Below are 13,898 nucleotides of genomic sequence, written 5' to 3'. Positions count from 1 at the left end.
ATCACGGCTCCTCACATATAATATATTACAGCAGTGACATCACCGCTCCTCACATATAATGATATATTACAGCAGTGACATCACCGCTCCTCACATATAATGATATATTACAGCAGTGACATCACCGCTCCTCACATATAATGATATATTACAGCAGTGACATCATCGCTCCTCACATATAATGATATATTACAGCAGTGACATCACCGCTCCTCACATATAATGATATATTACAGCAGTGACATCACCGCTCCTCACATATAATATATTACAGCAGTGACATCACCGCTCCTCACATATAATGATATATTACAGTATTAGTGATACATGACAGGATATTGGTTTCTTGCCGTCTCAAACAACACGATATTCCCGCCCTTTCTCGTTGCTAGTAACAAGCTAATAGCTATGAGAAGACTGAGCCACAGCAGAGACTACATTTCCCATTATGCTCGGGGGCAGGGGCCGGATATCCGGCGGTCGCTGGCTGACGTGTCTTTCTTTTCCGAGTCCTCTGGTTGCGGTGAGTGAGAGCTGGAAGCTGGCGGGGTGAGACCGGGAGAGTGTTGATAACACGACCATCACTGTGGGACCCCCTGCTAACTACTGACTGAGGGTTGTTACTGCCGCCGAGGCCAGTCACTATAATTGTGGTCTGGACTCATATACCTCCTTGTCGTGCTGACTGATGAGGGTTGTAGTTGTTTCTGCTCTGGTCTATCAATGCTTTTTCCTTGTACCTAACGATATATTTATAGGGACAACTCTCTTTTCCATGCTTTTGTTGTGTTACAGTATTTTCAGGGTCCCATCCTGGCGGGCCGTTTGCATATCTGACCCCTTTATGGTCTTTTCATATTGAACTAACCGATGTGGTTTTTTTGTGCAGATGAAGACGATATTTGCTGCGCTGCTCGCCCTCCTGGCGGTCGCCCACTGTGAGGAGGGGGCTCGATTATTGGCTTCAAAGACGCTGCTGAATCGCTACGCCGTGGAGGGGAAGGACCTGACCCTGCAGTACAACATCTACAACGTGGGCTCCAGGTGAGGAAAGGCACGGTGTCATGACGTGGCGGTCTCGTGACGTGGCCGCCTCGTTGGCAGTCCATATGGCACGGCACCAGGCCAGATAACCTATGATGTTCTAACCCGCTTCTTTCTCTCCAGCGCCGCCCTGGATGTGGAGCTCTCTGACGACTCCTTCCCTCCTGAAGACTTTGGGATTGTCTCCGGGATGCTGAGTGTGAAGTGGGACAGAATCGCCCCGTATCCTTTCTTCACATATACCAGAATAGCAGAAAATAGATCGTATTTCCTTTCTTCCTCAGACTATATGGACAATCCCTTTAAGAATAGTTTGATAGTCACATCGGAACACGGCAACCCCAGATGTTTGGGTTCCTTGTTGCTCGCTGTCACCCTCTTATCTTCTTCCTCCTTAACTTCACGTCTTTAGAGCAAGCAATGTCTCCCACACTGTGGTCTTGCGCCCCCTGAAGGCCGGGTACTTCAACTTCACCTCCGCCACCATCACTTACCTGGCTCAGGAAGGCTCGCACGTTGTGGTAAGTTGTCACCATCATGTTGGCAATGAAAGGTGTCAGATATGCCGGAATTTTATTAGCCGTTCCCAACATTTCATTCATTATGGTCTGTTCTGTTTTGGTGACAGATGGGGTACACCAGCGCCCCCGGACAAGGAGGGATCCTGGCTCAGCGAGAGTTTGATCGACGATTCTCTCCTCATTTTGTAAGTGTTTTTTCTCCTTCAGATAGACGATGACTTTCTTCTGTCTGATAGCTGACGTTGTGTGTCCTCTCGCCTTAGCTGGACTGGGCAGCCTTTGGAGTGATGACCCTGCCGTCCATCGGCATCCCCCTTCTTCTGTGGTATTCAAGCAAGAGAAAATACGACAGCCCCAAATCCAAGAAGAACTGATGGGAGAAGAAGATCCAAGAAGAGCTGTGTCTACCATCAGAGACCCCACACTCAGGACTTCCTGTGTGAGACTGTGCCCGCCTAATGCTGCCTTCACCACCTCCTTTAACGCAGCTCCACCCGCACCTGATGTCCAGTGGGTGGCGCTCCACAACCTCCATTAAATTTGAGGCCTTTTTGTTGGCTGCAGCAGAAATCCATTTTATTATTTTTGGGGTCCCAACGGACGTCAGTTTGCCCCCTTGGTGTTAGCACAGTGGCACATCTAAAAACTCCTGTTGTATGGGACGATAGGTTTTTTAATTTTTACAGTGCAAGAATTGTGATCTGCAACGTCCTGACTGCGCAGATGAGCACTGGACTCTCCACAACGACTTTTGTTTTTGTTTTTTTGCAACATTGGAGGGTTTTCTAATAAAAGTGGAATAAAATCTTCCTGTGTCTGGTTGTATCATGTTTTGAGGGAATATCATAGCTCCGCGGGGGTGGGAATATGATTATTATCTCTATTAACAAGGTGCAGCTTTTAGATTATGGCTAGAAATCCTACCCCTGTGATCTTCACTCTGAGCCACCTTGACGGTGACACCACTGATTGTTTGGTGTTAATGGCGCCTGGCGGCGTGCAATATATTATCTTAGAGAAGGTTCAATTCTTGCAAGCAGGAAAATGGGGAAGATCTCAACAACTGACATGGGCCAAAATGTGATATTTAGCTGACAGGGTGGCTCCATAACTGCAACTGGTGGGCAGGTCTCTCGGCTTGTCCAGTGTATACAGTGGGATATACTCGGCTTATGGCGTGTTTTTTAGCATGTATCTGGTATACAGTGGGACTAGAGTGATGCTCCCGTTATATTGTGGGTCTCATGGGAGTTCGGTATATGGCGGGTCTTGTGGGCGTTCTGGCATACAGTGTGACTTGTGGATTGTTCCTGGTATATGGTGGGTCTTGTAGGTGTTCTGGTATACGGTGTGACATGTGGGTTGTTCCTGGTATATGGCATGTCTTGTGGGCGTTCGGGTATACGGTGTGGGTTGTTCCTGGTATATGGCGGGTCTTGTGGGCATTATGGTATACGGTGTGACTTGTGGGTAATTCCCGGTATATGGCAAGTCTTGTGGGCATTCTGGTATACGGCGTGACTTGTGGGTTGTTCCCGGTATATGGTGGGTCTTGTGGGCGTTATGGTATACGGTGTGACTTGTGGGTTGTTCCTGGTATATGGCGGGTCTTGTAGGCGTTCTGGTATACGGTGTGACTTGTGGGTTGTTCCTGGTATATGGCAGGTCTTGTGGGCGTTCTGGTATACGGTGTGACTTGTGGGTTGTTCCTGGTATATGGCGGGTCTTGTGGGCGTTCTGGTATACGGTGTGACTTGTGGGTTGTTCCTGGTATATGGTGGGTCTTGTGGGCGTTATGGTATACGGCGTGACTTGTGGGTTGTTCCCGGTATATGGTGGGTCTTGTAGGCGTTCTGGTATACGGTGTGACTTGTGGGTTGTTCCTGGTATATGGCAGGTCTTGTGGGCGTTCTGGTATACGGTGTGACTTGTGGGTTGTTCCTGGTATATGGCGGGTCTTGTGGGCGTTCTGGTATACGGTGTGACTTGTGGGTTGTTCCTGGTATATGGCGGGTCTTGTAGGCGTTCTGGTATACGGTGTGACTTGTGGGTTGTTCCTGGTATATGGCGGGTCTTGTAGGCGTTCTGGTATACGGTGTGACTTGTGGGTTGTTTTTGGTATATGGCGGGTCTTGTGGGCATTATGGTATACGGTGTGACTTGTGGGTAATTCCCGGTATATGGCAGGTCTTGTGGGCATTCTGGTATACGGTGTGACTTGTGGGTTGTTCCTGGTATATGGCAGGTCTTGTAGGCGTTCTGGTATACGGTGTGACTTGTGGGTTGTTTTTGGTATATGGCGGGTCTTGTAGGCGTTCTGGTATACGGTGTGACTTGTGGGTTGTTCCTGGTATATGGCGGGTCTTGTAGGCGTTCTGGTATACGGTGTGACTTGTGGGTTGTTTTTGGTATATGGCGGGTCTTGTGGGCATTATGGTATACGGTGTGACTTGTGGGTAATTCCCGGTATGTGGCAGGTCTTGTGGGCATTCTGGTATACGGTGTGACTTGTGGGTTGTTCCTGGTATATGGCGGGTCTTGTAGGCGTTCTGGTATACGGTGTGACTTGTGGGTTGTTTTTGGTATATGGCGGGTCTTGTGGGCATTATGGTATACGGTGTGACTTGTGGGTAATTCCCGGTATATGGCAGGTCTTGTGGGCATTCTGGTATACGGTGTGACTTGTGGGTTGTTCCTGGTATATGGCGGGTCTTGTAGGCGTTCTGGTATACGGTGTGACTTGTGGGTTGTTCCTGGTATATGGCGGGTCTTGTAGGCGTTCTGGTATACGGTGTGACTTGTGGGTTGTTCCTGGTATATGGCGGGTCTTGTAGGCGTTCTGGTATACGGTGTGACTTGTGGGTTGTTTTTGGTATATGGCGGGTCTTGTGGGCATTATGGTATACGGTGTGACTTGTGGGTAATTCCCGGTATATGGCAGGTCTTGTGGGCATTCTGGTATACGGTGTGACTTGTGGGTTGTTCCTGGTATATGGCGGGTCTTGTGGGTGTTCTGGTATACGGTGTGACTTGTGGGTTGTTCCTGGTATATGGCGGGTCTTGTAGGCGTTCTGGTATACGGTGTGACTTGTGGGTTGTTCCCGGTATATGGCAGGTTTTGTAGGTGTTCTGGTATACGGTGTGACTCGTCTGTTGTTCCCGTTATACGGTGGTATGCTCCCAGTTTATGGTAACTTTGTGATATGCATGGTATATGGTGGATCTCAAGTGTTCTCAGTATGTACGAGAGCTCAAGGGGTGTTTCCAGTATACGGTGGGTTTCTTGGGATATTTTTGGTATACGGTGTTGTATATGGTGGGTCTTTTGTCATGTTTCTGCTATACAGTGGGATTCTCCCTGTATATGGTGGGTCTTGTGGGTTGATCCCTGTATATGGCGGGTTTTTTCACATGTTTCTAATATACAGCGGGTTTGTCCTTTTATACGGCGGGTCTTGTGGGGTGATCCCTGCATACGGTGGGGTGTTTGCTGTATACTGTGGGTCTTTTAGCGTGTTTCTGCTATACAGTGGGACCTGTAGGATTATCCCGGTATATGGCGGTCCCTATGCCTTGATCCCTGTATATAGTGGGGTGTTTGCTGTACATGGCGGGTTTTTTGGCATGTTTCTGCTATACAGTGTGACCTGTGGAATTATCTCTGTATATGCTAGTTCTTATGAGGTGATCCTTGTATATGGTGGGGTGTTTGCTGTATATGGCGTGTGGTTCTCCCAGTATACTGTGGATCTCTAATGTTCTTGGTGTATGGGAAAGCCTGTGTGGTGTTTCTAGTATGTGATTCTTCTCGTGGGGCGTATGGCAGGTTTTGGATGCTCCCGGTACAGAGCGGCTCTTGTGTGATGCTTCAGGTGGAACACAAGTTTTCTCCATATACTGGAAGTGTTTCCAGTACAAGGCCAGTTTTGTGCGATGTTCCAAGTATCTAGTTGTTTGTATCTATCAAAATTCATCCAAGGGTGGGCAGCGGGTGAAAAGCTGACAGTCATGGGGGCCAAGTGCTCAGTGAGGTGAGGGGGGAGAAGTCTGTTCTGACCCCACAGAAGAGCCAGAGCCCTTCTGCTATGAGGGCAAGGGGTCAGTCATCGGGTCCTGACATCACATGGATGAGTTCCGTACCATCTACTGTGCCCATTAATACCAGAAAAAAAACAATAAATACAGATGATTTCTGATACATAAAGCTTCAGAGGACTCAAGCTTTATTACCAATATAAAATCAATTAAAATGACTGCAAAGAGAAAAAAAAAAGTCTCTAAAATCTGCAGAAAAATATCCTGGTATATATCCTAAGTACATACTTTACCGAAAACCTTTGCACCCTATTTATCTTGATGGGGCATTTTAGGGAGAGGGAGGGACAGCCGCCGATGAGTGTGGGCGCCACTGCGCAGGACTGAGGGTGCCAACCTCCGCTGCTAGGTAGGGTGACACTAGTTCTATAATAGAGACTGCTCCCTCCTGTTTCCTTCACTCATACTATTTAATACAGACTTTGTGTTGGGGTGAAATTTTTGTGGTGCTATTATGCAGATTGTATTAGAGTATTAAAAGTTAACTTTTATTAAGTGATGTTTATAATTTGGTGCTATTCGGTGAAGCAGCGTGCCCACGATCAGCAATGTTAGCGCTCTGGACGCAGCGTATTTTCACTGCTTTCAAAACACTGTACAAGCAGAGTGCATTACTAGAAATCCCATTCCCACTGCACCTCCTTTTTACGCTGCGTAAAATCGTGTACTGTGTGGGTTCTGGAGCCGCAGCGTTTCGGTTTCTCTTGCGGGAAGACTCAATCTTCTGTGCAGAATTTCCCCGTAGACTTGCACTGGATGCAGTAAATCTGCAGTTAAAAAAAAAAAAAAAAAGCATTGCGCTTATGCAGGTGTTTTTAGCCTGTTCGTTTTTCTTTTATTAAAATTTTGATAACCAGCCTAGGTAAAGAAGTCAGTTATGGGGTTATATGATCAGGTTGGGAAGATCCCTAGCTATTGGCCCTTCCCAGCCTAAAAATACTAGCCCTCAGCCACCTCAAAAGTGGCACATGACATTGGTTGCCCCAATGCCCCTGGTGCGGTGGCAATCCAGGTAATTGTAGTTGGGGGTTGATGTCAGCTGTGATTTGTCAAAAATCAGATCTGCTATCAAGCCATGTGGTTAGTAATGGAAAGGTGTCTATCCCTCATTACTAAACCGGTAATAAAATACGCAGCAAAAATACTTTCTTTGAATAAAGACTCCCCCATACTACCCCTCATTCACTAATGTATTACCCAGTATGTTCCCACGAAGTTCCTCCACCGCAGTCCATGTTCCTGGAATCTGACACCGGCGAGTGTTGAATAGCAGTAAAGTAGCCACTATTCACAGGGACCGGGTACTCCCGACCTTCTCAGCCTGATAACATCAGTTCATAGCTGTCAACTTTACCTTGACTGGTTATCAAAAATAGAGGGGACCCCAAGTCATTTTCTTTAAATGTATGTGTTAGGTTAATACATGTACAGTAAACTACACACGCAAGCCACTAATGATATAGAACGCAAGGGAGGGATTGATGCAGATATTCAGCTGCATGAAAGCCTGATCAAACGCTGATTAGGGGAACGTTCCCTTAACGGAAAGACGGCTCAATACGAAATATGATTAAAGGAATATCAAAAAACAGATTGTGAAATGCTTTAGCAGGCATAACCAGCTGGAAGACATGCCCACACCATGTGAATGCAGTGCATGGGTGTAACCACATATTTACCAATGGAGACCCCCTGACGCGCGTTTCGCACAATAGTTTTCTCAGGTTGCACAATAAGTTGCATGCTGGGTGTTTTTAAGACGCGCACAGAATGCTACGATTTCCTTCCTGGAGCCTCTCTGATCCATATCGGGAGCTGGGCGCTCACTGCAGGGTGCCAGTGTCATGGTCTCCAGTGCAATGCGTCCGCCATTGACATCATGTTGGCCTTGCCCCCCCTCTGACATGTCACTGTTGGGCATGCCCCTTTGCCACCAGATGTCATGGCCGGGAGATCCAATGGCCTCCCTCTTATAAACAGTCGGCATGCCACTTACTGCGCACCCTTCCTGAGGAAGCTATTATACGAAACGCAAGTTAGAGGGTCTCCGGTGGTAAACATAATGTGGTTACTCCCATGCAATGCATTGGAATTCAAATGGTGTGGTCACGTTTTCCAGCTCGAGATCACTGCGATACTAAAATGTTCCAGAAGCCATTTATTTAACTTCCCTTTACCACTCACTTTTGTATTGAGCCGCCTGGCTCTATCATGTCTGAATAACGCCTTCATGTATTAAGTCTCTGCGGTTCTTAATTGCCCCACTAGGGGGAGACTGTTTATTTCTGGCTTTGTCAGTGATCCCATAAATCTCTCCATGTGAATTGTGACATCACTTCGCCAACAAGCATTACGCCGAAACATGGCCAGGATATTTTTCTGCGGATTTCAGAGCTTTCACTGAATTGTTCACCATTTAGACCTGCATCTTTGTGATGCCATCGGATTTTCTCTCTGCAGTCATTTTAATTGACTTTATATTTGTAGTATGTATTTAGTAAGGCTGATGCATAAACCTTCAGAGGCGTCATCTATAATTTATTTTTTTCTGTTTCTTTTGACCCCCCTTTAGGTTAATTGCAGCGGTAAAATGATGGTTCGGAAATGGTCTGAGGATCGAGGTGATGACTTGTCTCCTAATTCCCGGATGTCAATCGGATCGATCATCTGTGGAATCAATGGAATCAGGACCTGCTGCCAGGTACCGCAGGACTCCTGCGGAGGAATGTAGAGTCCAGGCCTGGGCAGGTCAGACCGTGGGGATGTGATGTGATGGTTGGTCGTTTGTCTGCAGAGGAATGATGACATTTCGGGGAGACGCTGCAGGAATTTTTAGTGGGTGATAAAACTGCTGTTCTATAGAAGAAGACAATGTTGTGTGTGTGTGCACAGGGCCCACGGCTATTAGATGCTTCTCTGCCTTAAAGGGCCATTGCACTGATGAAGGCCGCCTGTCCATCCATGCTGTCATCTTATAACTCGGGAGGATGCAGCTTAGGACATCACTGAGGCACGTTTTTGGAACGGTCCCGGTCCCTGGAAGCTTGTTGTTACCCCATTGGCCACCCCCACCCGTAATGCAGTTTTGGGGTGCTGATGGATTGCTATTGCAGTCAGTGGCCTGACCATGACCCCATAGCTGACTCCTTAGTAGTCCTGTTTGGCTTTTCCAGAGGGGAACATCCCACTGTCTCGGGAGTGTGTCCTTACAACACAGACACACAGATCATTCCCCCATACAGTATCATGTCCCACAGTACCACTCATACAATATATCCCTACAGTGCAGTCTCCCATAGTCTGATGTCCGTACAGTGCCCCATACAATTTAATGTTCTCACAGTACATTACCCCATACAATATGATGCCCCCCATACAATGTATCCTTCTAGTATATTCTCCCACACAGTATGATGTCCCCACAGTACATTACTCCATACAGTATTGTACTGTATGGGAGACTGCACTGTAGGGATATATTGTATGAGTGGTACTGTGGGAACATGATACTGTATGGGGGAATGATCTGAGGTAACATCATACTGTTTGTTGAGGGGATTCAGTGGGCATTATGGAGGCACTCAGTGGGCCCACTACTGTGCTTCACTAGGAGAATATCTCTGTGCCCCTCTTTGGGAGGCACGATTTCTGAAGTATTGCAGTGTGTGATATAAGCGATCAAGCTCATAAATATTCACTAGATAAGGCCTAACAAAAAGTTAGAAAATATGAAAAAAAGCCAAAAAAACAAATGTATATCAATGTAAATCACAACTAATATCCCACGGAGGTCTGGAGTTGGAATGATGCTCAAAATCAGGAGCAGGAGTGGAAAATGAAGTTACAGGCTGATCCAACTTCAGTGGAAATGCCTCAAGACAAGGAAATGATGCTCAATAGTGTATGTGGCCTCCACATGCCTGGGCATGCTCCTGATTAGTGCGCAGATGGTCTCCTGAGGGATCTCCTCCCAGACCTGGACTAAAGCATCCGCCAACTCCTGGACAGTCTGTGGTGCAACGTGACGTTTTTGGATGGTGCGAGTCATGATGTCCCAGATGTGTTCAATCGGATTCAGGTCTGGGGAACGGGCGGGCCAGTCCATATTTTCAATGCCTTCATCTTGCAGGAACTGCTGACACTCTCCAGCCACATGAGGTCTGGCATTGTCCTGCTTTAGGAGGAACACAGGGCCAACCGCACCAGCATATGGTCTCACAAGGGGTCTGAGGATCTCATCTCGGTACCTAATGGCAGTCAGGCTACCTCTGCGAGTACATGGAGGGCTGTGCGGCCCCCCAAAAAAATGCCACCCCACACCATTACTGACCCACTGCCAAACCGGTCATGCTGAAGGATGTTGCAGGCAGCAGATCGCTCTCCACAGCGTCTCCAGACTCTGTCACGTCTGTCACATGTGCTCAGTGTGAACCTGCTTTCATCTGTGAACAGCACAGGGTGCCAGTGGCGAATTTGCCAATTCTGGTGTTCTGTGGCAAATGCCAAGTGTCCTGCACGGTGTTTAGTTGTGAGCACAACCTCCACCTGTGGACATCGGTCACTCAGACCGTCCTCATGGAGTCAGTTTCTAACTGTTTGTGCAGACACATGCACATTTGTGGCCTGCTGGAGGTCATTTTGCAGGGCTCTGGCAATGCTCCTCCTGTTCCTCCTTGCACAAAGGCTGAGGTAGCGGTCCTGCTGCTGGGTTGTTGCCCTCCTACAGCCCCCTCCATGTCTCCTGGTGTACTGGTAGCGCCTCCAGCATCTGGACACTACGCTGACAGACACAGCAAACCACCTTGCCACAGCTCACATTGATGTGCCATTCTGGATGAGCTGCATGACCTGAGCCACTTTTGTGGGTTGTAGAGTCCGTCTTATGCTACCACGAGTGTGAAAGCACAACCAACATTCAAAAGTGACCAAAACATCAGCTAGAAAGCATTGGTACTGAGATGTGGTCTGTGGTCCCCACCTGCAGAACCACTCCTTTATTGAGTGTGTCTTGATAATTGCCAATAATTTCCATCTGTTGTCTATTCCATTTGCACAACAGCATGTGAAATTGATTGTCAGTGTTGCTTCCTAAGTGGACAGTTTCATTTCACAGAAGTTTGATTTACTTGGAGTTATATTCTGTTGTTTAAGTGTTCCCTTTTTTTTTGAGCAGTGTGTGTATATTTTACACACATTTTTTATCCATATAAAATAGTTTTGTCATACTAAAAATCCGCCACACATTTGCTATCGCTGTGTCCGTTATGGCCCCAGCTATGAACTGATCTCACTACCCGCACATGTAGGGTCATTTATACCTTGCCGTGAACACCGTAAATCTGAAATCCAAACAACGTCCCCCACACACAAAAAAAAACTAAATTGCAGATTTGCTGTTATTTTCTGCAACCTTCCGTCACACAATAAAAGATTTATAGAAGGTAATTATTCATTTATATGTACTCCAAAAGGCCACTTATAAAAAAATAATTTGTTGACCCCACCAACCGGTGCGACCCCCAGTGATCCTGAGGTCTGGACTCTGGGACCCTGAGAATGGTGCTGTGAATGGAGTGAAGGTGAACATACTCAGACTGCGCTCCTTTTATTGTCTATGGGATTACTGAGTAATTTGATTTTTGCGAATAACCCTTCAGACTGTCATGCTGACTGTCCCCATTAAATCCTGACCGATTGCGTACATATCACCACCAGGTGGCAGCAAAGCTCAGTACAAGGCAATGCTGATCGGCTCCGCTGATATGCTTGTCTTGTACTTTCTCTCACACAGTTCTGTTCATCCTGGGCCTCCTGGTTCATAACTAGAATTCTAGTATTCCAGTGAGAACTGACAGAACATGCATGGCGTAGCAGTGTGTAACGGCACTTTACATCCTTTCATCGTCTGCGGAAAGCTGGATGACAGCCCCCAATAAGGGTGCGTTCATCTTGAGAAGTCATTAGTTACTTCCCTGCAGTGATGACATCACATATATCCACATGACCGCTGCAGCTAATCACTGGTCTTGGTGGTGATGGCTGCATGTACAGCATGAAGGCGCTCGAGGAGAGGACCAATGGATGGACAGCGCTGCAGGCGGTGACTGATGGGCATTATCTGACATGTTCTGGGGGGCAGAGAAGAGAAATAGGGTCTTATCCGGTTACACATAGTAAAGGTTATGGTAGCCTGATAAGGCTGTGTTCACACCACATAGAGTGCGGCTGCCGCACTGAAGATAAATGTGGAAAAGGGAAAAAAATAGATGTTCTGTGCTGCTAGAGCCAACATGCGGACGTCCATTTTTTTCCCTTTTACACATGTTCTATTTTCCGGAATTGCTCTGTAAGCGATTGTCCGAGTAGGCTGTGCATGATGATTGACAGGTCTGGATTGTCAGCTCTGCGGCCCCTGAGAATCAAAGGCAGCACTGACTCCAACCTGAGGAGGAGGAGGAGGTGAGGCTGCAGGGAGGGGAAGAGGGAGGAGGACAACCCGGGAACTGGAGTCCAGTCCCATCCAGCAAACACTGTACTGGGAGAGTCCGGAGCCGCAGCTGGGGATACACACTGGGACTGGGCAGGATCTACTGGATCCAGGGGATCTCACAGGATCTGGGATACAATTGGAGGAGTCTGATCATTCTTGGGGATATGAAGAGGTAAGAGTGCAAGCTCTTCTGCCAAATCCTGCGCTGCCGCCAATCATAAGCTCTTGGGGTCAGGGATGAACCCTCTAACCCCTAAGTGATTGACGCAGGGGTCACCCAGCTTTCCCAGACTCCAGAATGACACAGTGGGATTATATCAGCATTGTCAGAACTGGAAGGCAATGCTGGGACTTGTAGTCCTAGATTGCCATGTTTGTGCCCCTGGCACACAGGTTATAAGGTTTGATCTGGAAATTATGGCGACATACCGGGCGCCAAGTATGGGCACTCTAAATCATTGGGGGCAATGCCCCAAAGACTTTTCTTAAAAGGGGGCTACTCGTGTGGGGGGCTCTTTGCTCTCCGCAGTTCACTTGGGAGGGCGACAGGTTGGGCCGAGGCCTCTGTGTCCCTTGTCACAGGTGTCCCAGTAATATGAGCCGGCTCTTTAAATGTCGGCACCCTGGTGATCAGGGATTGTTAGAAAGCGTCTCCTGTGCTGTTTGCTCTGCTCCTATTGTTCCCATGGACGTTCCGGATCACCGGCGGGCGAAACCGACACGATAAAATATGATGCGGTGCCACGTAGAGGAACTACAAATCTCAGCATGCTCATGTGCAGATATTAGAAACTCCTAAAAACCTTCTGCCTCTATTGGGTGTGTTGGCATCAAACTGACGCGTTTTACGTCTTTCTCCCGTACTGAATATCACTGATGGCTGTTTTCTGCTGGACATAGCGCCACCCCTGTCTACAGCCTGTGTCTGGTATTGCAGCTTTATACACTGAAGTGACTGGGCCGGAGCTGTAATACCATTCCTAACTTGTGGACAGGGGTGGCGCTGTTTCGGGAAGGAAGCAGCCATGTTTTCTTTTAACCATGGCACGGTCGTAAGCCGCAAAATGCTCTTATTAAAAGTGTGGTATAGACCGCCGCAACTCTGACATTAGTCGCGTGGGAATATTATGAAGGATATGAGTGATTGTCCACGCGTTTTGGGCTTTACTGAAATCGAGAGTGGTTGGTTGCTAAGGGCAACGGGTATGTACTTCCTGTCCATTCTTCAATCAGCTTTATTTACACAGTTTGACGCATTTCGGGCTCCTCTGTAATGAAGGCCCTGGCTTCCCCCAGCTGTGTGGAGACGTGGCCTGTACAGGAGCTGATTCATAAGTCACACGCCCTGGTTATGTCACCCGGCGGGCGATCCAAGATCACTGCTATCTCCCGGCTGCTATGGACTGGAGATTGGAGGGGAAATTGGGCATGTAGACGCAGAAGTGCGGAAAGGCCTGGTGGGGGAGGGCCTGCGCTACAACGGGCGCCAGTGGAGTGGTCTCCAGTGTTTGCGCTCGGGGTGTGTGGCCCTTGACTCACAAGTGGTCCCATTGATGACTTAAGGGCCCTCATGACTTGTGCGGCCGCTGCCATAAAGTCTGCTGCTCCTGTGTCCGTCATAGTCCGCGACTTCAGTGATCGCCTCATCTTTTCTTTTTCATCATAATTAGTCCACCAGGTGGCGCTGTTTCATTGCTTTCTATGGGAAAAGATCAGAAACTAGAAGTCGTTTTGTTACGGATATGTGA

The 13,898-nt window shown here is 47.8% G+C and overlaps 2 protein-coding genes across 5 annotated transcripts in view; both read left to right on the top strand.

Moving 5' to 3' along the window:
- The first annotated feature begins 423 nt into the window (after positions 1-423).
- Positions 424-2,374, top strand: SSR2 (signal sequence receptor subunit 2). Of its 4 annotated transcripts, none has more exons than XM_069728800.1 (6): positions 424-523; positions 890-1,044; positions 1,168-1,266; positions 1,457-1,565; positions 1,673-1,750; positions 1,829-2,374. In XM_069728800.1, the coding sequence occupies exons 1-6, from the start codon at positions 449-451 to the stop codon at positions 1,937-1,939; spliced, it is 627 nt and encodes a 208-aa protein (XP_069584901.1). In that variant the 5' UTR covers positions 424-448; the 3' UTR covers positions 1,940-2,374. The 4 variants fall into 4 exon arrangements, with proteins under 4 accessions (XP_069584901.1, XP_069584904.1, XP_069584903.1 ...); XM_069728803.1 differs by having other exon boundaries at positions 513-634; XM_069728802.1 differs by lacking the exon at positions 424-523 and adding an exon at positions 526-549.
- Positions 2,375-12,189: 9,815 nt separating this feature from the next.
- Positions 12,190-13,898, top strand: part of ARHGEF2 (Rho/Rac guanine nucleotide exchange factor 2) — a 163,877-nt gene continuing 162,168 nt past the window's right edge. Inside the window, exon 1 of the mRNA XM_069728796.1 lies at positions 12,190-12,322. The gene's annotated coding sequence lies outside the window, so the exon portion shown is untranslated. The remainder of the gene's footprint in view (positions 12,323-13,898) is intronic.

This window comes from Ranitomeya imitator, chromosome 1 (genome assembly GCF_032444005.1).
Source record: "Ranitomeya imitator isolate aRanImi1 chromosome 1, aRanImi1.pri, whole genome shotgun sequence".
Taxonomy (NCBI): domain Eukaryota; kingdom Metazoa; phylum Chordata; class Amphibia; order Anura; family Dendrobatidae; genus Ranitomeya; species Ranitomeya imitator.
The sequence above is the reverse complement of the archived record's forward strand: the minus strand, read 5'-3'. Positions and strand labels throughout refer to the sequence as shown.